This window comes from Podarcis vaucheri (genome assembly GCF_965113315.1).
Source record: "Podarcis vaucheri genome assembly, chromosome: 6".
Lineage (NCBI taxonomy): Eukaryota > Metazoa > Chordata > Lepidosauria > Squamata > Lacertidae > Podarcis > Podarcis vaucheri.
In genome coordinates, this window is record NC_138764.1 from 69,428,963 (window position 1) to 69,455,502 (window position 26,540).

Consider the following 26,540-nt stretch of genomic DNA (forward strand, 5'->3'; position numbering starts at 1 on the left):
AAGTATTTATTTTATAAAATTTATTGTAAAAGAACTCAAAAGTGGTTTACGAAAAGATAACACCCTAAAATCAAGAAAAAATTACAAAGTAGCACTACGGAGAACAGTATGTCAGTGCAAGGATTTTTTCCCTGCACAACCAAACATTCTTCTGACCCTCTAGGGTAGCTTTGGGGATGGTGTGGGGTACACAGGGGAGGATGGGAGCCCTGTTGCATCCTTGCACCAACACAGATATTTAAATGCCAACCACAGTTCTACATTCCCTTGTTTCCACCACAAAATAACGGCATTTTACTGTGCACAAATTAAAAATCTTCACACTCTCCATGCGTCTCCTGCAATCAGCTCAGAGGGCTGGGAGAACCCCCAGAACAACACATTAAGGGGGATCAATCCATCTGGCAAGCTGAAATTCTTGCGCAGATGGAATGTCTGTAATAGCATAGCATTGAATTCCACCATAGGAAAACATTTGCAGTGCACAAGGTATTTTCCTTCCATTCAATTCAAGATGTTTCAAACAAAATGCTACGTAGGACAGAGCTGAGTGCTAGTTTTCTTGGATGTGCAAGTTAAATATACTTAACTCTTGCTAGTGAAAGAGACATGAAAACGTTATAGTTAACCAGAAACTTTATTATGGGACATTTTAAGGCATTTTCCAGCAAAGGAAAGAAACACGCAAAAATGCAGCCATTTAACCAGTTCAGAATAAAGCTTAGCATCGAAAGCACTGTCATATTTAAAGCCAGCTATATTACATCTCAAACAGTATTCAAATTTCCTAGGTTCCACAGTCTTCTTACATCTATGTCAAACAGGTCCTGCACAGAGCAAGCAGAGGGCTTTGGTGCTTTTCCCTATCTTCTAGCAATCTGATATACTTACAAACAATGGAGACTTTTTGGACAAATCCAAGTTAGCAAGGATTAGTCCAACAGAAGGCGCCACCAGTCGCTGTACTGAGCTGTAGCATGCAACGTGGAACTACAATAAAAGCAGCTTCTTGGATTTCCAGTTAACAATTTATTATCATCTGAATACCTTAGCTGTACTTCATTTATTGTAAGATCAGGCTCAACTGATTGTGAAGTCACTTTAATAAGAACTATGCCTTTTAAGACTTAAGTCATTATTTTGCACTATTCATCTGTAGTGTATACAGACAGGAAATACTATCAAATAGCAGTGGAAAATCCAGATAACTTCTCAATCTACTACTACTTTGCAAAGCAGTTTTACTGAACAGTTAGAATTATGGCCACCTAAAAAAATGTTTTGCATTCATTCTAACATTTCACATGTGTGCCAAGAGCACTGAATATTTTTTATATATAAAAATATACAGAAACATGCAATTTATGTAATAAATTTGACTGTGTTATCAAGCCAGTGGGTGAGAGAAAACTAGGGTGAAAGTGTTTTTGTTAGCCTCGTGAAACTACTTTTTAAAAAGAGCACTTGAACGCTGATCACATATGCAGAGAAAACTGTGTGTAACATTTAACACACAAATTAAATGCCATTTGATATATTTACATTAATTGAAGAGAAAAAGGATAGACAAATGTTCTTGTCTACATGCATTAATCCAGAGCAGTTTTTGCAAAGTATAAATTTAAAACAGATTATGTTGTACATAATACATTCCTGTTGCACTTACTGAAAAGACATTTAAAATTAATTGAAATATAAACACACAATCCATTAATCCAGCTAATTCCTCATTTAGGTACAACCAGGACATCACTGTGCTGCAAGGGGCGGGGCCATCTCCATGCTTGGCGGCTGCATTGGCCAGCCTTCATTATGATTTTGCAAGAGGCGGTAGAGTTGCTTCAGCTGAGCAACTATGTTGTCCTTGATATCAGGGGTAGAAATCTCAAGCCGTACACTGCCACTGTCAAAGGAGCGGGTAAAGTCACCAGAGAACATCTCATAGATTATGCGAGCTACAACTGGAATTACCTGTTTGGAAAGAAATTATGCAGCGTCAATCCAGATGGGATTTTCAATTGCATCCGAAAAGAATAAGCTAAAAGCTCAAGTAGAAGGTGTAACAGCAACACACACAAAAATTTTCACTCTTGCATACATTTTCAATTTGAGTCATTATTAGTCACGATAGAAGGAAGATAGGATAAGGATGTAAGATAAATAAAACAACATATGTTCTCACAATGCGAGCAGAGTAGATGCACTGGTAACTATTCTGAAATGCCTACCAATTCAGGACGTTAGCTCCAATCATCTGGAAAAAGCCAGGCCTCAGATAAAACATTTGGCCCACGTGGTCTGCACTGCCTTTCAAGTAGAATTGGTTGCAGACAGATAGGATGCTAATGCAGCCAAGTTGAAAGAGCAGTATTATGAACTACTGCACAAACTCAACAAACTTATTCAATTATTCTTATGGTAGCTGGGGACCCAGTTGACCTGTTAGCTAAGAACATGCCTATCACTGATGGAATCACTGTCCCTTCATGGGCAGGTTCTAGCCTGGGGGTGCTCCTGGACCTGTCATTACTCCTAGATTCTCAGGTGGCAGCTATGGTCATTGGCCATCTACAGTGGTACCTCGGGTTACAAACACCTCAGGTTACAAACGCTTTGGGTTACATACTCTGCTAACCCAGAAGTAGTACCTCGGGTTAAGAACTTTGCCCCAGGATGAGAATGGAAATCGCGCAGTGGCGGCGGGAGGCCCCATTAGCTATAGTGGTACCTCAGGTTAAGAACGGACCTCCGGAACAAATTAAGTTCGTCATCAGAGGTGCCACTGTATTGACATGGATCAGTTGGCACAAACACATTACGCCTATTACATAACACCTACATTGAAACCAGTTTGTTTCAGGGCAGAATTCAGAGGTGCCAGTTTTTGGTGGTTTTGTCTTGTCCTAAGCAACTCAAGGAGTGCCTTCTCCAAACGCATACAGATACACACCCCACAGGACCATACTCATGAGTTCCGACCTCAAGATCTTTCTTTGAGGAAGGCAAAGTTGTTATCTATCAGATCGAGACTATTTACACAGATGTTCCAAGTTGCCATGTGGCTCCCCCAGAGGACATCCACATTCTCTTCCCTGATATTTTTTTATTCTCTTGGGTGTTCAGGCATTAGTGGAAAGACTACGCTTTTAGGTAGTTTCAGGTAGTTTTACTTCAGTTATATTTCCCCCTGTTTCGTATGAATGGTTTTTATTTGTATTTTAAAGTGCTGTAAAACCTTTTCATTGGAAAGGTGGTCTATAAATATTGCAAATAAGCATGTCTGTGTTGTGGATGAATGCACAAGTGCTGAAACTGATATCAGTACAGTGGTTCAACACTATAAGAACCCCAGCTTTCAAATATCAAGGCTGCCCCAAGTCTTAAATGTTTGTAGACAATGGACTTCCAGTGGCCAGGGCTCTAGCGTCACATTGTTCTTTGCATTGTCCATGCCTGATAGAAGCAGAATGCATGCTAATGTGTACATTTGCATAGGCTGCTGAATTAAAGTTTCTGGGTTATAAAATGGCACATAGTTATATATTGTGAAAACTAGGAGTCAACTAAATGTTCTCACAGTAAGTTCTGACAATTAACGCTCCTTAGCAATTCATTGTTCTCTTACCTGAACAACAATCAGTTTCCTGTCTTTGGATTTTCCATCTGGCCATTCTTCTCCAAAACAAAAGTAGATCTCAAATGGGGGTTGTTTAGCAATCTGTCCTTTCTGATGAGCAATCAGTTCTAAGCGGGAGGGAAAGCAAAGCTTGTGATGTACAACACCATTTCCCACATATTGGATGCAACACTATTTCCCACATATTGCCTCTTCTAGTTCAAAACCCAATTCTCCTACTCTCTTTTCTATCTTCTCTCCCATAATCTTTTTGTCTAGAGATGCCATAATGATATTAGCTATCAATGCTGTTTTCCCTTTGACCCTGTATACTATAACAAATATAAGGGATTCCACTTCACTGACCATAGGCGAGAACTTCAACCACACCTATGCCTTCTGGTGATTGATTTGGGGCAAAGAATAAAGGAAGAAGGAAGAATTGCTCCTCTTCAACCAGCTACATTAGAGCACAACAAACATCGAACCAATGCCTATTCACTAATGCCTGCATGCAAACACTATATGGTACACATTGTGAGCCCAGCAAGTTCTGCACAAATTGCTATCTGCACCATACCAGTAACACCAGACACAGCCCCAGGTGACTTAACTGGTTGGGACCCAATCCCAATGGGCTGCAGTACCATAATCGGGTATACAAAATGTTTCAGGGATTAAAAAGAACATATTGGCTACTCTGTGATGGTGAACCAAGAGCATTATAATTACTCACCACTCAAGAATGTTTCCAAGCAGAACACCTTGACTTTTTTTTGTCTTTCAATCAAGTTTGGTGTGGTGCCAGAAGGTGCGCACGGTCCAGACCAATACACTTTGCACTGGCAAAGCCTGATAGCATAAATAGCATGGCCACTGACTTCCAGGATCAGCCCCCTGTCCATGACATCAAGCAGACGGCTTGTGAAGAGCTTTTGCTTTTCATTGGTGATCTGTTCCGGTCCTGGAAACTTTACTTGCTCCAAATTGATAGGACCAAAGAGTTCTTCTTGATCTGGCATTGGACCCAGTTCTCCATAGAAAAGTCGACAGCCCTGGGGATTGCTCACAGTCATTGTTGGCCCAAACTCTTTGCCTCGATACTCAAACTTGATTTCAAGGTCTGTCACTTGATTAGAAGGATATATTGTTAGAATATCAGACACTGCAACAGGATCCATAATTCCAACAACCTGTATTGTCTATCATAGCACTTTAAAAAAGTTTTTATTTATACTTTTCAAATGTATACATTTCATTAATTTTACAATCATTTTAACATTTCAAAGTTTGACTTCCTTCCTCCTCTTTCTGAGGTTCCTTAAATTTATTTTTTAATATTGTCTGCAGATCCAAATTCATTTAATTTGCTCATATAATTATCTACTTTAAATATAAACTCTTATGAAGCTGCAGGTTATTACAGTAATCCTGCCAGTGTTTTTATCTGTTTGCAATTTATCTGTAAATATTCAATAAACCATTTCCATTATTTTATAAAAAGTTTGTTATCTTGATTTCTTATTCTTCCTGTTATCATGGCTCTTTTTTAGGGCTGAATGAAATTTGCACAGAATAGGGGCAGAATTATTAGTCTTCCTTACAAGTGCCAAGGAAACCAAGAGCCAACTCCCAAAGTCAGGGTGACCACAAGATAACACCAAATAACAGCAGCAGTACTTCATCTATCGCAGAGAGGCTTGCTCTTCACACGAATGCAGCACTGATCAGTAGACACAAACTTATCACTACCACCTCAAGCTTCTTCTTACACAAGCTTCTAGTGTAAGAAGTTACTTCTGACACACACTATTCCAAATTCAACAGCAGGTTCCAGCTGGGTTTCTTTTGTTCATCTGCTGATGTCAATGAGTACATTACATTTTCAGGCACAGAAGGCTCTCTGGGCTACACCAATCTAAACAGAAATAACTGCAGGGGGAAAACAGTACACGTTCAGCATGTTTTTGCAATATGTAGTATACTCCCTATGTGGACTTTACATGCACACAACAATCTAGATGTATCTAGCGACATAGTCAACAAAAAGACTTACTTGGAAGAGAATTAATCCAGACTTCAGGAGAGCTGAACATATCATGGGGCATAACCGGAGGAGGCATAGGCATCTCAATGTCTTCAGGTTCATTCTTTGGCCACGCAGCTTCAGGGCTGCAGGTCTCCACACTGGTGGGTGCCATTGGGGAATCTAAGCATAAGTAGTACATTTTATGTAAGCTAGACTGGTGACTGGGGGTGGCCGCCGGGACCACACAACACCGGTCCTGAGAGATCTGCATTGGCTCCCAGTACGTTTCCAAGCACAATTCAAAGTGTTGGTGCTGACCTTTAAAGCCCTAAATGGCCTCAGTCCTGTATACCTGAAGGAGCGTCTCCACCCCCATCATTCAGCCCGGACACTGAGATCCAGCGCCGAGGGCCTTCTGGCGGTTCCCTCATTCCAAGAAATCAGGTTACAGGGAACCAGACAGAGGGCCTTCTTGGTAGCAGCACCCGCCCTGTGGAACACACTCCCATCAGATGTGAAAGAAATAAGCAGCTATCTTATCTTTAAAAGACACCTGAAGGCAGCCCTGTTTAGGGAAGTTTTAAATATTTAATGCTGTATTGTTTTTAACACTCGATTGGGAGCTGCCCAGAGTGTCCAGATGGGCGGGGTATAAATAAATTATTATTATTATTATTATTATTATTATTATTATTATTTCCTGAGGGACTGCTGACATTTTTAAAATTACAGTTCAAGATGTCACTCGGACACTTCTCATACTGGAATGGCAAGCATAGCTCAACTACTTTATGTGGCTAAGAATTCAACCTTCTACCAATGGTAATTTATCTTCCTTTTTATTCAGTCTGACAAAATAGAACTTGAAAGCTTGGATACTCTGGCTTGTGTCCAGAGGTTTCCATCAGCTGAATGGAAAGGGAGGCAACTTTTGTTCATTCCGACTCCCTCTGCAGCACCTCCCACACTGCTCTAAAAGGGCCCACAACCCTCTGAAGCAGTTTGGAGCTGGTGGTCAAAGGAGTTGCAGGAGAAGGGAAGAATCAACAGAAATAGTGTTCTTTGTTCTGCTGCCGGAAGTCTCCACTGGATCAAAGTGTCTTCAATCAGCAAAGGAACCCCAGTGGTTACAACTCCCCCCCCCCCCAGTAAGTAATATCTTGGTAAGAAGCAAGAATGCAGCTTGCATTATCTAGCTCCAAGCACAGTAATAACGTGATATCAGCACTAATTGCACGCTCTCGATCAATAGACTTCAATCTTTTCCAACCAAGGCTTCACCTTTAGCCCACACATGCAATTGGGGATAAACTTAATTTTTTGCCATACATTTGAATGGTGGTTGTGCTGCTGCACGCCAGGTCAAACTGTGACCCAGCAATGGGTCCCAGCCCATGAGTTGAAGACCACTCTAGACAGTTCATTTCCCAGGTTTTTAGCAAATGACTTGAAAAGCACTGGTGATCAAGATGGTGCAACTGCTATGCCAAGAAAGGGTGGGTGGGGATCCATGGCTCATACTTCTATAAATTGTAGTGAGGATATCTAGGAACTTGGTTTATAAAGTTGCATTTATAAAGCAAGCGTGTCACAGTCAAAAGGACTGGAAAACAAAATCCCCTATCCAGTAGATGCCCTAGGGCCAGGTTATAACTGTTCACTAAAACTGCCAATTCCAACTGACCTTAACATTGAACTATCAATTTGCCTCAATTAGACATTAGCACTGGGAAAATTAAAAAAGCCCCCTGCAGATTGGGTAAGTTACCTATGTTTAACCATTTATAATATGAACGTAACAAAAAATGCAATACTTATAACAATACATAAGAAAGGAGATATAACCTAATCCTCTCCAGTGCAGCCCTCTGGATCCTGCAGAGCACATTTAGGGGTGCAGGGAGAGGAAGGTGAAGTCCCACTACGCAAGCAGAAAGCCATTTGCACAATGTTGGATTCTACCCACTGCTGTGGAATCCAACAGCAGCTCTGAGTGGTTAGTGCTTTGCCTGGGAAAGACATCAACTGAAGTTAATTTAATAATGTATGGAGCATGGAAGAACTGCTAGAAGACACATTGGGACCCCCTAAAGTCCTGATATGGCCACAGGAGTTATCTCACTTAATAATTTACCCCATCTTTCTGTACAAAATATACTCAACAACTTATGCCTGGCATTCCTGCTGTAAAAAGTATAGTATCTTGGAAATAATTGGCAAGGTTAATCAGAAGCAACTTCCTTTACTGAACGCAATGGTCAATGCCCTCAGATTTCTCCAGTGTAATTCTAACATCACAGCCAACATGTCCCAACTTGACCTAAAATGTCTTTCAAAGCGTACACAGAAAAAGAAAGATCAGTCTCTAGGCCTTTTGCAAACTTACTGAAGGAAAACTCCCCCCTATGCAATAATAAGTGAACTCGTCTATGACTTATAACTGAACAGTTTACTAGACAGTAAAATATGTACCCTATTATGAGATCAAAGAATTAATATTGGTAGAGATGCACCAGACAGACAATTAGATTGCAAGAGAAAATAAACATTTTAAAAAGGTTCATTGAATGAAAAGTGTATACTATAAAAGGCACCATAATAAACACCATTTGTGGATTAGTAATATTATTTCAAAACACATCACCATCAAAATATAACTTTAAACAAGGTCTGGTTCATGGGAAATTTATGCAAATATGTCTACTGAGACAATATTACTGTTAAAACCTGTTAAACCAGAACCACACTCCAAGGAACAGACTTACAAAGCTGCATCATCATTATAGGCTACACACTGGGCAAAAAGGCGTGTCTGCTCTTGCTACACTGTGGGAATTAACCCTCTTATTAGAATGCTAGCTAAGTGACTGTCACAGTGACTTGTGCGGTCTTGGCATAGTGCCCAACAGTCTGAGGTTGAATCCTGACAAGACAGAAATACTGTTTTTTGGGCACGGGGTGGGCTGGTGTGGCGGACTCCCTGGTCCTGAATGGGGTAACTGTGCCCCTGAAGGACCAGGTACGCAGCCTGGGAGTAATTTTGGACTCACAGCTGTCCATGGAGGTGCAGGTCAATTCTGTGTCCAGAGCAGCTGTCTACCAGCTCCATCTGGTATGCAGGCTGAGACCCTACCTGCCCGCGGACTGTCTCGCCAGAGTGGTGCATGCTCTAGTTATCTCCCACTTGGACTACTGCAATGAGCTCTATGTGGGGCTAACCTTTGAAGGTGACCTGGAAACTACAACTAATCCAGAACGCGGCAGCCAGACTGGTGACTGCGCGTGGCTGACGAGACCATACAACACCGATCCTGAAAGACCTATATTGGCCCCCAGTACGTTTCCGAGCACAATTCAAAGTCTTGGTGTTGACCTTTAAAGCCCTAAATGGCCTCGGCCCAGTATACCTGAAGGAGCAACTCCACCCCCATTGTTCAGCTCTGACACTGAGGTCCAGTGCTGAGGGCCTTCTGGCGGTTCCCTCATTGTGAGGTTACAGGGAACCCAGCAGAGGGCCTTCTCAGTAGTGGCACCCCCCCTTGGAATGCTCTCTCATCTGATGTCAAGGAAATAAACAGCACTATCTGACTTTTAGAAGACATCTGAAGGCAGCCCTGTTTAGGGAAGTTTTTAATGTTTGATTCTATTTTTAATATTTTGTTGGGAGCCGCTGCAACAGCCTGTTGCCCCACTTGGAACAGCATCCCTGGAACCAAAGGGGAAGGCACAAATATCTCTCCACACCCTGCCCCAGTCGCCCTCACAACTCTCAAGGGCCCAGTTCAACCCATGACAGCAGCACAGATTTCAAAGGAATGGCCTTTTCCTTCACACCTAGCTAGCTTTAGGACAGCTAGACCATACTAAACATGTGTATGAACATATCGACACAGAACAATAGGAATATTTCAGTTCAGACTAATCTTGTACTTCTCATATAGTGCAGACTTTGCCTTTCTTCTTTTGCCATTTTCTGCAGCGTACTGGCCAAGCAACTGCTAGCCGAGCTGCAATCCAGAGATTTTTAAAAGATTGTTTTCTGAAAGCATGGTTGTTTCATATTGTAATAATGAAGAGGAAAATGCCATTTAAACGATAGGGTTTGATGTGCACTCTGTGCCAGGGTCTATCTACTAACCATTGATATTAAGAAATGGAAAGGTATCCTGAATAGCTACATGAGATTGAGGCTGGTTTAATTCATCCTCATCTTCATCATCAAGCTCATTATCCTTCTCATCCCATGGAGCGGAACCAGTAGAACCTGTAGGAAAAGTGCAGTTGGAGAATTAGCAAGTAATATGGAATTTTATCAACTGAAGAGAATAAAGAAGTGGAATGGACATTTGTGTGACCCACAGAAGTTACACAGAAAAATTCTACTAGTAGCACTGTGTACAAACATCTCTTTCCTGGGGATTTTTATTCCAAGTACTGTTTGGTTTGCTTCATAGCTCCAGAAACAGCACCAGAGCCAATAGTCTTTTCATGCTTCTCAGCTTATGCATGGAAGACATGATAGCATGAAGCAACTCTCTCCCAGCCCTTGTACTATCCAACCAGAATCCCACAACCGGCCTCATCCAACCTCTCAGCTGGTTTGAACAAAGGTGCACAGAGGGCCAGAAGAACATTTACCTGATCCCAGAACCTGCTAGCCTTCTGCATCCAACAGCTAAGTCCAAAAAATGTTTCTACCAGGTACGCATACATGTGCCCAGTGAGGTCCATTTCTTTCAATGGTAAACATGCAGGAGAAATTCCCAGTGAATTTCATTTAATGAAACACTCATTTCTGGAAGAATTGAATTTTAAAGACTGCCATCTTATTAGAATGCCTGCTTAAGGACAATGTGCAAAAGAGGGAACAAGGGAAAGGAAGACCACGAAGAACTGAAAGCCCTTAAGCCCAGACACCATGCCTTTTCCCCTCTTGCTTCTGGCTTTTAGTAGCATGCACCTGATCTTCAAAGCTTTCTCCTGAATTTTTTTCTCTTTTAGACTTGATTAAAAGCAAAACAGAAAGCTGAACAATTAATAACATCCCTGTGTTGAATTTGTGGGTGAGCAGAAAGCAACCTTGACTAGGCAGAACTGTCACCTACAGTTCACTTTGTGTTAGTTATGTTGCACAAATGAGTAGGTGAAATGCTTACTCAATTAAAAACGAGTTATCCAGCAGGAGTCACTAACAACATAACATCATGGCATATAGAAGACTTCCTGTTACCAGGCTTCCTTAAAAACCAACAGAATCACTGTGCATCTCACCTGGATTAATTATTGCTCCCTGGGATTGTGGAATGTCACACACTTCATAAATTTTAATAGGATTCATTGGCACCTCTTTGGTGCCATCATACATCAGGTTGAATTCCCGGCTTTTATTGAGAGCACACCGGAGCTGGGCTTTCCATTTCGCAGGGTCAGGATCATCAACTCCTTCCTGATACTTTCCTGTTTCCACAGCCCAGGCCTGGGAGCAAAGTACATCATGCTCAGTTAAGTACTGTCATCATGCCAGCTAATGTTGAATCATGCTACCAAACAAACTTGCATTTATCACATAAGTCTAGGCAGTAAATACTTAGTGCAGCAGCTAGCCAGCCAGACATGACTGGTACTGTTTTTCCCCTCCCCAACACAAACAGACAAAAGCAGCACAAATCATTTTAGGATTATCCAAACCAATTTTTATGCATGGTATGACAGACCATTCCAATAGAGGCCACCCAATTGTGTCTAAAGGAACCCAATCTAATGGCAAACCAGGCTCTCATTTATTTTCTTATTTGTATGTGGAATTAAGGTCCCAGATTTATCCTGGTAACATTATTTATTAATTTTCTATGCCACCCTTCATCTGAGGATCACAGGGCAGTTTACAATCTAAAAACAAAAAAATACATAACAGAGTAACAAACAACCCTCTCATATAAAAGGCCATAGATTGTTTATTTAGCCTGAAAGAAGAGGGATGCTTTTGTGTGGTGCCTAAAAATATGTAAGGAAGATGCCAGGCAAGCCTCCACAGAAAGAACATTTCACAGGTCACCACAAAAGCATGGCTTTGCTCAATAATCTTCTAACAAAATCTCTTAACACAGAAAATTTGTAAAATTCTCCTTAAAACAGTAGCCATTGCTAATGCCTAGGAGTTTGCTTCCAGAACGTATAAAATGATCTAAAATAATTTCTGCATCAAATTCAGTTCAGTCTGAGAACCAAAATATAAACAGTTCATCAGAACAAGGTCAAAAACCAACAGCAATAAACTAGAAGAGCCTTGTGCAGTGCAAGTCTATGCAGGTTTACGGGACTCAGCTGGCATGCTGCAGGACTCTTAACTTGAGAAGAGATGAAGACTTAAGAAGTAGATAACTAGAACCTTGATTCTCAGAAGGGAAGCCACTAAAGAGCTACCTTCAAAGAGAAACAGTCAACAACCAGATAAAGGACAGGAAAATCAACTCTGCAGGAGCACAGAGTACACAGAGTGATGATAAGGCAAAAAGCAGCTGATTGGGAGGGAGGAAGCTGTATCCCACAAGTCATCTTCTTCTTCTTCTTCTTTGGCGATCACTCGTAGCCGAGTAAAATTGTCTTCCAGAAACACAATTTTAACAGTGAGTCCGTAAGTGACTGTGGAGGCCAATTCTGGACCCACACATCCTTCCACAGTGGGGACATGGGTTCCCGGGCGGGAGTTGATCACGGTGTGGATTTGCCAAGTGTGCCTTCCTCTTAGCACGTTTCTCCCTTGCATTTTGAGTTCGAGTGTCTTCAAAGACCATGACACCTTTGGTAAAGGCTGTTCTCCAGCTGGAGCACTCGCAGGCCAGTGTTTCCCAGTTGTCGGTGTTTATACTACATTTTTTTAGATTTGCCTTGAGACAGTCTTTAAACCCTTTTTGGTTGACCACCAGCATTATGCCAAAACTATCAATCTCTTTAAAAAAGGTGACAGAACAGATTGCGGAAACTATCGAGGCATCTCTCTATCCCACAAGTACTTGAAATATGAATGATATAAATAGAACAACCTCTTTCACATTGCTTTGCCACAGTATTTCCCAGTACAAGTCGTATTATGATCTGAGCACACATCCATGGTGCTGCATATCTCCTCTTCACAGATTCACAGGATCATATTTGCTTTAAAAGCACAGCTGACCAATTTGATCCCATGGTAACTAAAACACCATTCAATAACAGAATACGGTGGCATGCCATGATGTCCAAGTTTAAAGCAATTGCTATCACATGAACAAAACAAATGAACACTAGGAAATGCATTAGCCTTCTAAACGGAAGAAGTGGAGGCAAATGCATATTCATTTGGAGCAGTGATCCTCCTGGACTATGAAGCAGAAGGTGCTGGCAAACAATGGTCTTAGCTGCTGCAAGTCACCTGTAATACTTTTTATTACACTTGCATCCCACCCGTCCTCTAAGGAGCTCAGGATGGCAAATAAGGGTGGGGGGGTTTTCCTATGTTATCCCTGTAATAACTCCGTAAGACAGTATAATGATTGGCCAAGGTTAGTGCATGGCTGAACATGAATCTGGATTTCACCAGTCCATGGCTGCTAGTTCATCTACACTGGCTCTCCAAAGTGGAATGGAATTATTTCATTACCTTAAAAATTGTGTTCTCCTCTTCATGTTGAGGGCTGTGCCGAGTTGCATGCTTCCAAGGGATCTGAAATCGCTTTGCAACCCTGTTAAGCCATATGAGACCGGGATACATACCACTGTCTACCTGAGCTACCAGCCAGGGTTTCAATCGAACTCTCCGTGGATGTAACGCCATTATCTGGAGTGGGGGGGGGAGAGCAAATGCAAACAGCATTTCATTTTCTAGATAACAAAGCAATAGAAACCAATTGTGGCTGCTTTAAACACCATGCCAACTCCCTGAGTTTTGTTGAAGGTGTGGGAGGGGAGAATCCAGTCAACTTAAACTTATCAAGATAAGCTTGGAAATACTAGCTGAACTCAGGTGAGCATAGCCCCCCCAAATATAAATGAGAATTCTAATTTAAAATCTCAGCCTTTATCCATTTTTAATACACTGAGGACACCAATTCTAAGATGGGATAGAACAGCTGAACAAATGGGACTTAGTTGTATGGTATAGTTTTAGTTTTTAACTAACAAGACCACAACTAGATACTGCAACACATCTGTGGCCTCTAGCCCCTCCAAAATTGTGTCTGCTTCTTTCTTCCTACCAGTAGCATCTAGGACACTTTACTTTTGTCACTGCATCACACTGTGGGGCATGTCTCTGAAACCATTTGAAAGCAGCAGCCACACAAAGGAACACAGGAAAATGGTTTATACTACCCATGCTGATAAATTAATGCTAAGCCATGGTAGAACAATACACTGGGCTCCCCCAGTCAGCTTGTTAAATAGTATGAATCAGGAATCCTGGCTTAAAACAAACTCTGGTTAAACCCATCAGCTTCATAGGTCATGGTCTGAAGTTGACTTGCTTTGAAATGGCAGTTCCTCTTTACATTACATGTGGCTTGGTTCACACATCACAATAACTATGGTTTACCAGAGAGTAGCTTAAACTCACCTTGTTCCTTTGTGGTCTTTTTTACTCTTGCACCGCACTGAGCTAAGTAAAGATTTGGCGAAGCGTTTCATCCAAACCAGGCTCATCCAAACAAGGTACAGGTCATATGGCTAGCTAGAAGAGAGCCCAGGTTCAGACAGCACAGTCAGCCAAACCTTGGCTATGTTTAGGGGGTGGAAAGACCAGGAAGGAACAAAGCAGCTGCAAGCTTCTTCCAGAAGCCGGCACATTTGTGCAATCCCAGTAAGTCTTTGTTTTGCTTACTGTGGCTTGTAAACCAGGCTAATCAGTAAGAACAGTGGTCTATCTTGTCAACGCTGGAGTTCTCTAGGGTTCTAGATAGAGGAGCCTTTGCTAGACGTACCTAGGGATGCTGTGGGGTTCAAATTGGGATCTTCTGCATGTGAAGTATGTGGCCTACCACTGAGCCCTTCTATCTAGGACACATGAAATCCCAGCCTTATTCTGCTCCAAGAAGAAATCTGAATAATAATAATAATAATAATAATAATAATAATAATAACAACAACAACAGGTCTAATACAGGGATGAGGAACCTGAGGTCCTCCAGATGTTGCTGGACTATATAATTTCCATCAACTGCAACCAAGGACTGATGGGAATTGAAGTTCAACAACATATAGAGGAACACTGCCTCCCCATCCCTGGCCTAATAAATGTGTACACTCCTTAGAAATATGCCATAGATTGTGTCTCTGTTTTTATGTTTCTGTTTTAATGTTTTATTTTTGTACACTGTTTATAGAGATTTATAAATATTAAGTGGTTTAGAAATGCTTTTAAGTAAAACGAATTAGCCAGAAAGGGCACCGCAGCACAGGCAGCTGCAATAACATGTTTACTTGCCCTGGGTTAGCTTTCAGCTATGAAATAAACAATCAACATAAATATAACCAGAGTGATGTCACAATAATGTTAAGAGATCTGCACCAATGGATACAGCCGATTATTTCAAGTTGCTGCAAACTTCCTCACTCTTTTCAGTTTCCTTCATTTCCCTGGGTCTAATCTCTTCTCTTCTGCAGCACCCCCTGTTTCAACCTTCGTTTTCTAAGACGCCCTCTGGCCCTCTTGCTTTTTCTGCTCCTCCCATACCCAGAAAATCATCACACCACCACCACATCTCCTCATGCATTAAAATACTTACTTTTTTGGGAGCACATGGTTGAAACATTTTCATTAAATATTATACTTCTGGAAGTGCTCCTCATAGATAAAGCACGTTTTTAAACTCTGAACCAACACACTTTTTTCTGATTGTTCTTACAGCATCCTTTTTCTTCAGAATTAGTCATCATAATATTAAATACTCATCAATGCAGTCAACTAAAGCATCCATTACCAGAGCATGACGCTACACAGCAGGGGAGGAACATATGATCCACAGCAAGTCAACAGCTCCATCATTAAAGAAACAGAACTACCAAGCAGCAATGCCTTATAAAAAGGTAAAGGTAAAGGACCCCTGACAGTTAAGTCCAGTCAGGGTTGACTCTGTGGTCACGGCGCTCATCTCACTTTACTGGCTGAGGGAGCCAACATTTGTCCGCAGACAGTTTTCCGAGTCATGTAGCCAGCATGACTAAGCTGCTTCTGGCGAAACCAGAGCAGCACACAGAAATGCCGTTTACCTTCCCACCGGAGCGGTACCTATTTATCTACTTGCACTTTGATGTGCTTTCGAACTGCTGGGTTGGCAGGAGCTGGGACCAAGCAATGAGAGCTCACCCCATCGCAGGGATTCGAACCACTGACCTTCCTAGGCTCAGTGGTTTAGACCACAGCACCACCAGCGTCCCCAGCAATGCCTTATAGTCAAGTGCAAAAGTAGGGCCTTACAGTCAAAGTATGATTGGGCTTTTAGACTTCATGTGCCAATGCAGAAGATTGAAGTTCCAATGCAAAGACACCATCCACCACTGCAAAATCTTAAGGAATCAGTGGACAGACACCCAGTCACCCAGTAATGAATCCCTGCAACTGCTCAGGTGTAGTGCCAGAGCTGCAGTGGTACATCAACAGGTGACATCATAGCCCAAACATACATAAAAGCAATAAGGAAACAGACAACACACAGAGACAACACACACACAGAACAAAGCTCATTCTCCACTAAAAATCAACCCTATAAGAACAGAAAACTAACAAAACAGCAAATATGACAGACAAGAGGAAAAATAAAGGGATCAGTGGTGAAGAGGGATGGTTAAAAAGGACAAAAGACAGAAGAGAAAGAAGGTCAGCTTCCTCATTAGGCTGTTGGCCATAGTGTAAAGACAAAGCATCCAACACATGATAAATAGTACCACCATTACAGCATAGTCATTATTTGTGACTATGATCACTAGAGAATCTTTGAACAGCAGCAGCTGGGATAGTCAAATCAGCAGCAGAAATATCTAAGGCCTTGCCCCCACTTCTGCTCGTCCAGTGTCTAGAAAGAACGGGTCCAAACAGTTTTCCCTTTGCCCTGCTCCTTTCCCACTCTCTAGCTTTAAGCCAGAACAAACTGCAATCCAAGGAAAACCCAACTGCTGTTTGCTCCAACTGACCACTAAAGAGCAGTTTTCCCCAGGGAAAGCAGAAGGATAAGAGGAACCTGGGGAAGGGAAGAAAGGCTGAGCCATGCAGAGGCCAGAAAGGGGGGGGGGGTGAAGGGGGCAACACTGGAGTGTTTACAAATCCCATTTAATGCCTTGAGCACATGACACTGAATTGATGTGAATGGTGTTTCTGGTTCCTGAAGGGACTAGGGGCACAGGTGGTCTTTTCATCATAACTGGATGAAGGAATTGATGGGATGCCCATCAAACCTGCAGATGACACCAACTTGGGAGGTGTAGCTAACGACGCAGAAGACAGAATCAGGATTCAAGATGACCTTAATGGATTGCAGAGCTGGACCAAAACTAACAGAATGAATTTCAATAGAGGCATACCGGTATATAAGGTTCTACACTTAGACTGGAAGAACGAGCTGCATGAAAATAAGATGGTGGACATCTGACTTACTAGCACTACATGTGAAAATGATCTAGGAGTCTTAGTAAACCACAAGCTTAACATGAGTCAACAGTGCGATTGAGCAGCAAAAAAAGCTAATGCTCCTCTAGGCTGCATCAACAGAAGTATGGTGTCCAGATCAATGGAAGTAATAGTCCCATTGTACTCTGCCTCAGTCAGACCCCCACCTGGAATACTGTGTCCAATTCTGGGCACCACAATTTAAGAAGGATATTGACAAGCTGGAACGTATGCAGAGAAGGGTGACCAAGATGATAAACGGTCTGGAAACCAAGCCTTGTGAAGAATGGTTGAGGGAGTTGGGTATGTTTAGCCTCGATAAGAGGAGACTGAGAGAAGATACAACAGCCATCTTCAAATATCTAAAGGGCAGTCACACGGAAGATGGAGCAAGCTTACTTTCTCCGGCTTTGTAGGGTAGGTACTGAACCAATGGCTTCAAGTTACAAGAAAGTATTCTGACTAAACATCAGGAAGAACTTTCTGATGGTAAGAGCTGTTTAACAATGGAATGGACTCCCTCGGAAGGTGGTGGACTCTACTTCACTGGAGGTTTCTGAGGTTGCGTGGCCATCTATCATGGATGCTTTGGTTGAGATTCCTACTTTGCAGGGGGTTGGGCTAGATGACCTTTGGGATCCCTTCCAACTCTACAATTCTATGGTTCTTTGAAGCCATAAGACATGGGGAGCAGATATTTTCAATTACTCTCCCCACCACTATTTTTAAAAAGAACCTTGTGTTTATTGTTTATTATTTTTCACTTATTGTCAGATGCTTTGGAGACCTGCTTTCTGCAAAAAGATGGGATGTGTATAAATTTAAATAAGCAGATTGCTATTGTTATTCTGTTAGCCACAGTAGCGAAAATGACAATCAATACAAAAAAACAAACGGAGGCATTCAAGAAACTGACTGCAAACCTTTGCAGCAGGCATGTGCTGCAGCAAACACAGTTTCTCCAGCTACATGCAGTATAAGTGAAATGGAGTGCATAAGTTAACTACAGATCAAGACACAAAACACTTTATTTGTAGGCAGTGCTCGCCAAACACCTTGCAAGAAGCCAGCCAGAGCGGTTGCCACACAACTCCTCATTTTTCCTGCAACAGGCTAACAGATACATTGCTTTCGTGAGACACTTCATCAGAAGCATGTGTTAATGTCAGCATCAGTTATACCATGAGAGAAGGGGGGGAAAACGAGGGCAGGAAGGAATGTGAAGCCAAACAATGTAAAAGATTACCATGCAGAGCACAAATGAAAAGGTGATCCGGCCAGACTAAGAGATGAAATCATAGTAGGCGTGACTTACTCTCAACCGGTGATGAATTGGCAAAGGAAGATTAGTCACATGTATAAGCACCTAAAGAGGGACAACAATTTTCTGTAGGGAGCTAGCCAGTCCCAGTCTCTTATGTGAACCCAAGTCTGATAGTTTCAGTTTTGTAAATGAATTCCTACAGCTGTGTGCTGGAATCTCCTTTTAAAGGTTTTTGCTAGTGTGGCACAATGACAAAGACATAATAGACATAATGTATATGCATAATTGTGCCTGAAGATAAAAGGCATCCTCTGTCCCTCCTGTTGAAATGCAGCTTCCCTCCTGCTCAAATACCATTTTTTAAGGAAAAAAGGTATTTCTGTAATAGTCAGTTATTGGTTATTTTAGCCCAGACAAAATTTGACCATATGCAAATTTGTCCCAGCCTTTTTAAAAAGGTGATTTCCATTGTTACAGTGAAACCAAATATATCCTGAAGCATATTTCTCTGACAACGGCAACTGATCACAAGCCCTATCATAAAAAAGAAAAGAAAACTTCCTCATGAGAGCTAAGGAAGTGCTGTAGAGCAGTATCCAAAGTACAGTGGTACCTCAGGTTACAGACGCTTCAGGTTACAGACTCCACTAACCCAGAAATTGTACCTCCGGTTAAGAACTTTGCTTCAGAATGAGAACAGAAACCGTGCGGCAGCAGCATGGTGGCAGCAGGAGGCCTCATTAGCTAAAGTGGTGCTTCAGGTTAAGAACAGTTTCAGGTTAGGAACGGACCTCCAGAACAAATTAAGTTCTTAACCTGAGGTACCACTGTACTGTAGAGCAGTATCCAAAGTACTGCAGTCACTTAACATTAGGCAGGGCTCTGGCACAACCAAATTAGGGAAACCAAAAGTACAAATCCCACCTCTTGCTTCACAGACTTGTATGTTGGCAAACTAGGCAGACAGTTATCTAAGAATGCTCTTCAGATACTACTGCGGGCTATTTGTATGCCCCATGCTGGTAGCTTGAAGGCATGCTGCTCAAAATTCTTTTATGCAATTCTTATCATTAAGCTCCTAAATGAGTTGAATAAACCTTCCCAACACTTTTCTGACCCTGTGAAGTCATTGCTGCACATTCAGTATATCTTACTTCACCAATCTCAAATGCATTTTGTTTTCCTTAAGTTGTCTCAAGTACACCCCCTCAAACATTCCACAAAGAAAAATACAGACATGCTTCCAATATTCTTGTTCTCGCCTACGGTGTGTCAAATAGCAGCCTGTGCAGCACATAAACACATTTGCATTCACATGCACATACTTATATGCATGTGCACTAGAAGCAAGATGCGTCCCCCAGACATATTTGTCTCCTTGGGAGCTAAACTTCAAAGAACGACTGCTGGAAAACAGACCAACACTATTTCAGTGTTCCATCCTCAAAGGGTAACAATTTTGTCAGGACCAGCAAATATCCAAATAGGACTGCTTCATTTCCCTCCTCCCCACTCCCAACTGAGATACAGTGCCTTTAGCAAGCAGGCAGAAATTCATTAGGTGCATAATTTCCCAGCACTAAGATGCAATGTTAGAGATATGTCACCATATGGAGACATCACATAAGAAGATCACAACCCTATCCTCAAAATTATTCACAGGGACCAACATCCTACCCATTAGCCCTTATCTGCAGCATATTTATGCCCATGAACAAGGTTGGAAAGAAGTGGCAGACTTATTGTTACTAATTTATCATTATTAAGTTTTAGAAGCAACTTAAGAACATTGTATTTCACATATATATTTGATAGCTGAAAGACATAAAAAGGTAAAGAACCCTGATAGTTAAGTCCTGTCGCGAACGACTCTGGGGTTGCAGCACTCATCTCCCTTTACTGGCCGCGGAAGCTGGCGTTTGTCCGCAGACAGTTTCTGGGGCATGTGACCAGCATGACTGTTTCTGGCAAAACCAGAACAGCGCACGGAAATGCCGTTTACCTTCCCGCTGGAGCGGTACCTATTTATCTACTTGCACTTTGACGTGCTTTCGAACTGCTAGGTTGGCAGGAGCTGGGACCGAGCAACGGGAGCTCACCCCGTCGCGGGGATTCAAGCTGCCGACCTTCTGATTGGCAAGCCCTAGGCTCTGTGGTCTAGACCACAGTGCCACCCACGTCCCAGAACAACTGGGTAGGTTTGTTTAAATAAGAACGTCTTACCACTTTGATGTCCAGCTCCTTACCCAGCTCACTTGGGAGGAAGGATGGGATAGAAGTTAATAAATAAATGCTTCTCTAAATATCCAGAGTGGGGAAAGTTTTTCAGAATGAGGGCTACATTTCTAGGCCGCAAGATAGTGATGGGCAGAGCCAAAAGCAAAAATGAAGAAACAAATGCAAATTTTATCTTTAAGCTGTACTCCCCCCCCCAACCAATTAAGAGGCACTCAGAGTTCAAGGAAACACTTCAGAGAGGCAAAATCACTCAAGGGGGGCAGGGTATGAAGAAAGGCTAGGGAAGGGAGTGTGGCTGAGAAGGATGTACAGTCTGGGGAGAGGACCACATGCCAAACAGAGAGGCCTGGAGGACCCTGGGCCTGAGGCTCCTCACCCCTTACTTTGCATGGTCATACCTCCATTACTAATTTTTAACATAATAAACTATCAAACTTTAAAGCTCTGCTTTCATTTTTATTATTCCACACTGAATATCACCAAGTGTCATCCACAGAGATAAAGCTCCCCGCTTTATTGTAACTAGGCTATCCGGCTTTTTAGACCAAATACCACAAAGTTAAGCCCTTATATTAAATATTATTAAACCCTGTCCTTTGATGAGGCACAAGAAAAGTGGTCATTCTAGAAATGCACATGATGAGGTAACATAAGTGTTTACAACTCCTCTCTGGTGCAGCTGCACAAGGCCTGCTATAAATGAAGACTTTAATCTCAGATCTGAAACTTGAGGACAATCTGCATAACAATGCCAGAATAAGTTAATCAACCCGCATCAAACACTTCAGTTACCATGACAAAAGGTCTGTCTTAACTCAAATAACCCACAAGAAAAATGGACTCAGGATAGCCTATTATCCTCAGACTTAGTTGTAAGCATGGTAGATCCTTGCTGGATCCATTTAACTGGACCCAGTTACTTTGTTCTCAGGAGCAGGCAGGAAGTTCAGTTCCCAGCCAACTCTGCTCCAGTTGTGTGCCACAGCATACAGGTGATCTACATGAACAGTAGCTCCATAGCAAAACCCATGCTTTGCATACAGAGGTCCCTATTCAAAGCCCTGGCAGCTCCAGGTAGGGCTGGGAAAGTTTCCTGTCTGAAATCCAGGCCAGAGGATTTGGCTCTGTAGACAATATTGGGCACAGGGCAACTTCCAATGTTCCCCAAATCACCTGGAAACTTTAGGCTCAGGCACATTACAGCAGCAGGAGCTACATGCACTAAAGAGCAGCTCCTACCAAGTTCAATATTATCTAGTGCAGCGCCCTGGCCTTCCCCATCTACTTCACAGTAAACACGCCAGTCCTGTACATCGTCCACTGATTTAAATCCCATGAGGTTATTTACTTGCCCCAAGTAAAGCAACTCCTGCTTGTGTGGACGGCCCCAGAGCAGGAACTTTTCTTCTAACCCAAGGCTATAGTCAAAGGAGCCCTTCTTTCCCTCAGGCTTTCGCAGTGTCCTCTTACTACCAAGCCATTATTTGCAAGGAAGCCTCCATTAGATTCGAGCGCAGAGCAACGAGGGCGAAGTTTGGAGGGAAATGAGGACTCTGGGAAACAGAAACTGTGAACAAAACAAACACCAGCCTTTTGAAAAAATGCTTTGGAAGAGTGAGGGGGGGAAAGGGCAAGAGGTAATAATAGTTCACAGAGGGCCAGGCAAGGAGGAAACACATGGGCGAGAAGGGCGCGCGGAGAGCAGGGGGATAAGCAAAGCGCACGAGGGTGGGAAGCTGGAGCCGCCAAAGGCCCGGGCAGGTTTCTGGAGCTGGAATGACCGTCGACCGTAGCCCAGGAGGGGACGGAGCCTACCTGCAAGAGACGGGTCGGGAGGGGGAAGCTTCCTTCTCGGCGTTTTCGCCCCCCTCCCGCGACACTCACCGCTCGGGCGCTCCTCACCTGGGCTGCGGCTCTGCTCCGCGGCGCGTTCACCTGAGCCAGGTGCTGCCGGGCGCAGGCGCTGCCGGCTCCGCCCCTGCAGGAAGGAGGAGGAGGAGGGCGCGAAAGGGGCGCGGGCGAGGAGCAAGGGAGTAGGCGGCGAAAGGGGCGAGGAGAGGAGGGACAAAGAAACGGGCCGCTTTGCGGAGAGGCACGTCGTGGTTGAGCTCGCCTAGGACTGTAAAACAAGTGGTCCTTGCGCATGGACAAAGTGCTCTTCTCTGTGGCCGCGGCATAAGCACAAGCTGACCCTCTTCATTCTCTCTCCCCTCTCCCACAACAGAGGTAAAAGGATGTAGTGTATTTGAAGCTTTTAAAAAAAAAATCCTCTCGTTTTCATGGGAAAGTGTTGGTGTCGGTGCAACTGGTTTAACCAGTACGCCCCCACTCCCCTTCTCCAATATCAGGTGCCTCTTTTGCTTCTCTGCCTTGCGGGTTTAAAACTTGATTTGAGTCTGGCTGCCACTGCTACTCGTACTTAAATTACTCAAAACTTCTCAGTTTCCTTGAAAGTTAAGCGCGGCAGCATAAGAGCGGTTCCTATAAAATTGCTGATGAGCAATTCTCCGATGAAACACACCCATCAGCCACGCTGGAGGGGAATTCTGCTGCTGAAATTGTGAGGGTCAAAATAGATGTCATCCAGTAGATATGTGTAACTGTCTCCCAATGCTGTTGGGTTTTGTCCTGTTCTTGAAGGAAAAGCAGCTGTGAGAAGCAGCACCAAGCTTGGAGAAAGGAGCTGCTGCTGAATAACAACAACAACAACAACAACAACAATATAATTTATTATTTATACCCCAGCCACTCTCAGCAGCTCACAGCAGAATATTAAAAATACGATAAAACATCAAACATTAAAAACATCTCTAAGCAGGGCTGCCTTCAGATGTCTTCTAAAAGTCAGATAGTTGTTTATTTCCTTGACATCTGATGGCAGGGCATTTCACAGGATGGGCGCCACTACCAAGAAGGCCCTCTGCCTGGTTCCCTGTAACCTCACTTCTCACAGTGAGGGAACTGCCAGAAGGCCCTCGGAGCTGGACCACAGCTGAACCCTTTCCCTCCCTTTAGTCACTTCCCCACACAAAACTGCCACCATCTCCTAGTTCTCTTTCAGGGAGACTCATTGAGGTGCTGATGTGGAGTAGGGCATCCTTTGTGGAGTTCCGTTTCCGGACAGGTATGTCAGGTGCTGATCCTGTTATCATTTCAATAACAAGTGAAGATGTACCTGGGGAGGGTGTGGGTGGGTGTTGTATCCTTGGTTTTATGTTGTACTCCACCCTGGTATCAGTACGCGATGAACAGCAGACTATAATTTTTTAAAATAATAAATAGCTTCCCCCACACACACACATACAAGGAGGATAATAAGAATATATTAGTTTTTCCCTGCACAAGACTTGAGCGCCTACATATATGTCTGCACATATTTTCTCTCCACTCCATACAACTGATGAAGTAGTCCCTTGCCTGCAATAGCTCCCACAACAATGTGATTGCAATGCAATGCGTGCTTGCCTGAACAAAAGTCTCCTGGAATATAGTGTGACTTCGTTTTGGGGGTCATGCATAAGAATGTGCTGCAAATGGGTTAATGTTTGTGGTGCCCCAAAAGCCTTTGTTTGTGACTATGAAGTCAACCGAATACAACAAAATACCAAAGTTGCTTTGGGTTTCCTTGGGCAAGATAAAGAGACAAACAAATTTAAAAAAAAACAAATAAAATTCTCTCTGAGGATACATTGCTGTATACACATTACCAACTTCAATATCATTCTTTTTCTCAATTTGGCTTGAAGCTGCTTTGGAGAGAAATACATCAAAATGCAGTATTTCATAAGAAATGACAGGATAGATAGAGGTTCAAAATGGATTGTGGGTAAACTTGCTTCCCAGACCAGCAGTGGGGTACGTACTGGAGGCTGTGTCTGTTTACACAGCCTATAAGTGTCAATGGCAGGCAATATGAAAAAAGAGAGGGAGGAAGTGTTCATACTCACAGTTGTGATATGTTAGCGGCTAACTTTTAGCCTCCTTTAAACACCATCCATTTTAGTTGGGCGAATGCCAGATAGCCTTGATCCACAAAGCAGTAAACTAAATTATTTCTTTTGGTTTCAGCACCATCAGTAGATCAGAGAGCCACATGATACACTACATGGTTTATTGTTACTGCATGATACCCAATGTTAGTCATTCGCAGAGCAGACTCACTGTAATCAGTGGAGTTGCGTAACTTGACTCAATTGATTTCAGTGGGTGGGCTATGACTATGGCTTGGTTGGCTATCTCTCGCTGTTTTAAATTGACGCAAGCCATTCTGAAGGTGTTCAGACTGAAGAATATGGTAAGAAGAGTTTGTAATAAATTAAATACTTGCTTTATATTTCTACTATACACCTTCTCACATTACTTTTTCAAGCAGCAACCTTTTCGTTTCTGCCATTTTTACTGTCACCTTTTTGGAGAAACGTTTTGTTCATTTTTACTCTTTGCATGCAGCATGCTATAATCTGAAAATGTCACAGAAGAGTCTTACAGATGTGTTTAAATACAAGGTTCTGGGCTTAATGGCCATGATCTGCCTCCACGGTCAGAGGCAGTATGCTTCTGAATACCAATTGCTGGAAATCACAGGAGGGGAGAGTGCGCTTACACTTGGATCCTGTTTGAGTGTTTCCCACAGGAATATGGTTGGTCACTGTGAGAACAGGAGGCTGGACTAGATGAGCCACTGGCCAGACCCAGCAGGCTCTTTTTATGTTCTTATTTATCCTTATTTTATTTAGATCCTGCCTTTCTCCCAGTAGAGGACTCAAGGAGGTTCAAAACTTGAACTGAAACGGATACAACTGGAAACATACCAATCAATATACAGTACAGTGGTACCTCTGGTTACGTACTTAATTCATCTGGAGGTCTATTCTTAACCTGAAACTGTACTTAACCTGAAGCACCACTTTAGCTAATGGGGCCTCCCGCTGCCGCTGTGCCACCGCTACACGATTTCTGTTCTCATCCTGAAGCAAAGTTCTTAACCTGAAGCACTGTTTCTGGGTTAGCAGAGTCTGTAACCTGAAGCGTATGTAACCTGAAGCGGCTGTAACCCAAGGTACCACTGTAAATATTTTTTAAAGAACAAATAAGTTGCCATATTAAAACACCACTGAATTTGAACACTTAAAACCATTAAAAAGCACGATATTGAAGAAAGAAAAAAGTACAACTCCCACCCTCAGAAGACCCTGCCACAACAGCCATTTAGTGGCCTCCACAGAAGATCTCAAAGTCCAGGCAGGCACACATATGACTGGACAAAATGTTTGGGTCTCCTCTTGTCCTTTAATTCTCTTCCTAATTTGGCCATGCATTTTATTTTTATTTTCCCTACCCACAAAATGCTTTGGAAGCACCTTACAGTGAAATATTCCAGTTCAAATATAGTTAATGAATGGTATTATCTTTTTAGTAGTTCTTTACAAAAACAAAACAAAACTTGGACATTGCAAACCTACGACACTTAAGTTCCTTATTTCAGAATGAAACAGTATGCCAATATTCCTTAGTGCCATCCTCTGGAACCTTTATAGAGAACAACTGAAAGATTAAGAGCATCAAAATGCTCCATCTACTCTCACTTCCCCTCGTACGAAGAAGCTTACCTTTGTTTGTAATATCTGGACAGCATATTCTTCTCCCCAACAAAGTCTTCTCCAGTATGTTCTTGATATGATCCTTCACTCACATTACCTTAAACTAAGGTGGGGATCTATGACTCAACAAATCTTGGTTTCGAGAGAGCAAGTAACAC

General features: G+C 42.6%; 1 protein-coding gene across 3 annotated transcripts; it reads right to left on the reverse strand.

The window, feature by feature from the left end:
• Positions 1 to 618: 618 nt before the first annotated feature.
• On the reverse strand, positions 619 to 26,540 carry IRF6 (interferon regulatory factor 6). Of its 3 annotated transcripts, none has more exons than XM_082227653.1 (8): positions 26,392 to 26,540; positions 13,285 to 13,461; positions 10,917 to 11,121; positions 9,784 to 9,909; positions 5,673 to 5,825; positions 4,353 to 4,745; positions 3,626 to 3,744; positions 619 to 1,971 (listed from the first exon to the last, which is right to left on the reverse strand). In XM_082227653.1, exons 2-8 carry the CDS (start codon positions 13,456 to 13,458, stop codon positions 1,750 to 1,752), a joined length of 1,392 nt encoding a protein of 463 aa, XP_082083779.1. In that variant the 5' UTR covers positions 13,459 to 13,461; positions 26,392 to 26,540; the 3' UTR covers positions 619 to 1,749. The 3 variants fall into 3 exon arrangements, with proteins under 3 accessions (XP_082083779.1, XP_082083778.1, XP_082083777.1); XM_082227652.1 differs by lacking the exon at positions 26,392 to 26,540 and adding an exon at positions 22,685 to 22,766; XM_082227651.1 differs by lacking the exon at positions 26,392 to 26,540 and adding an exon at positions 22,598 to 22,762.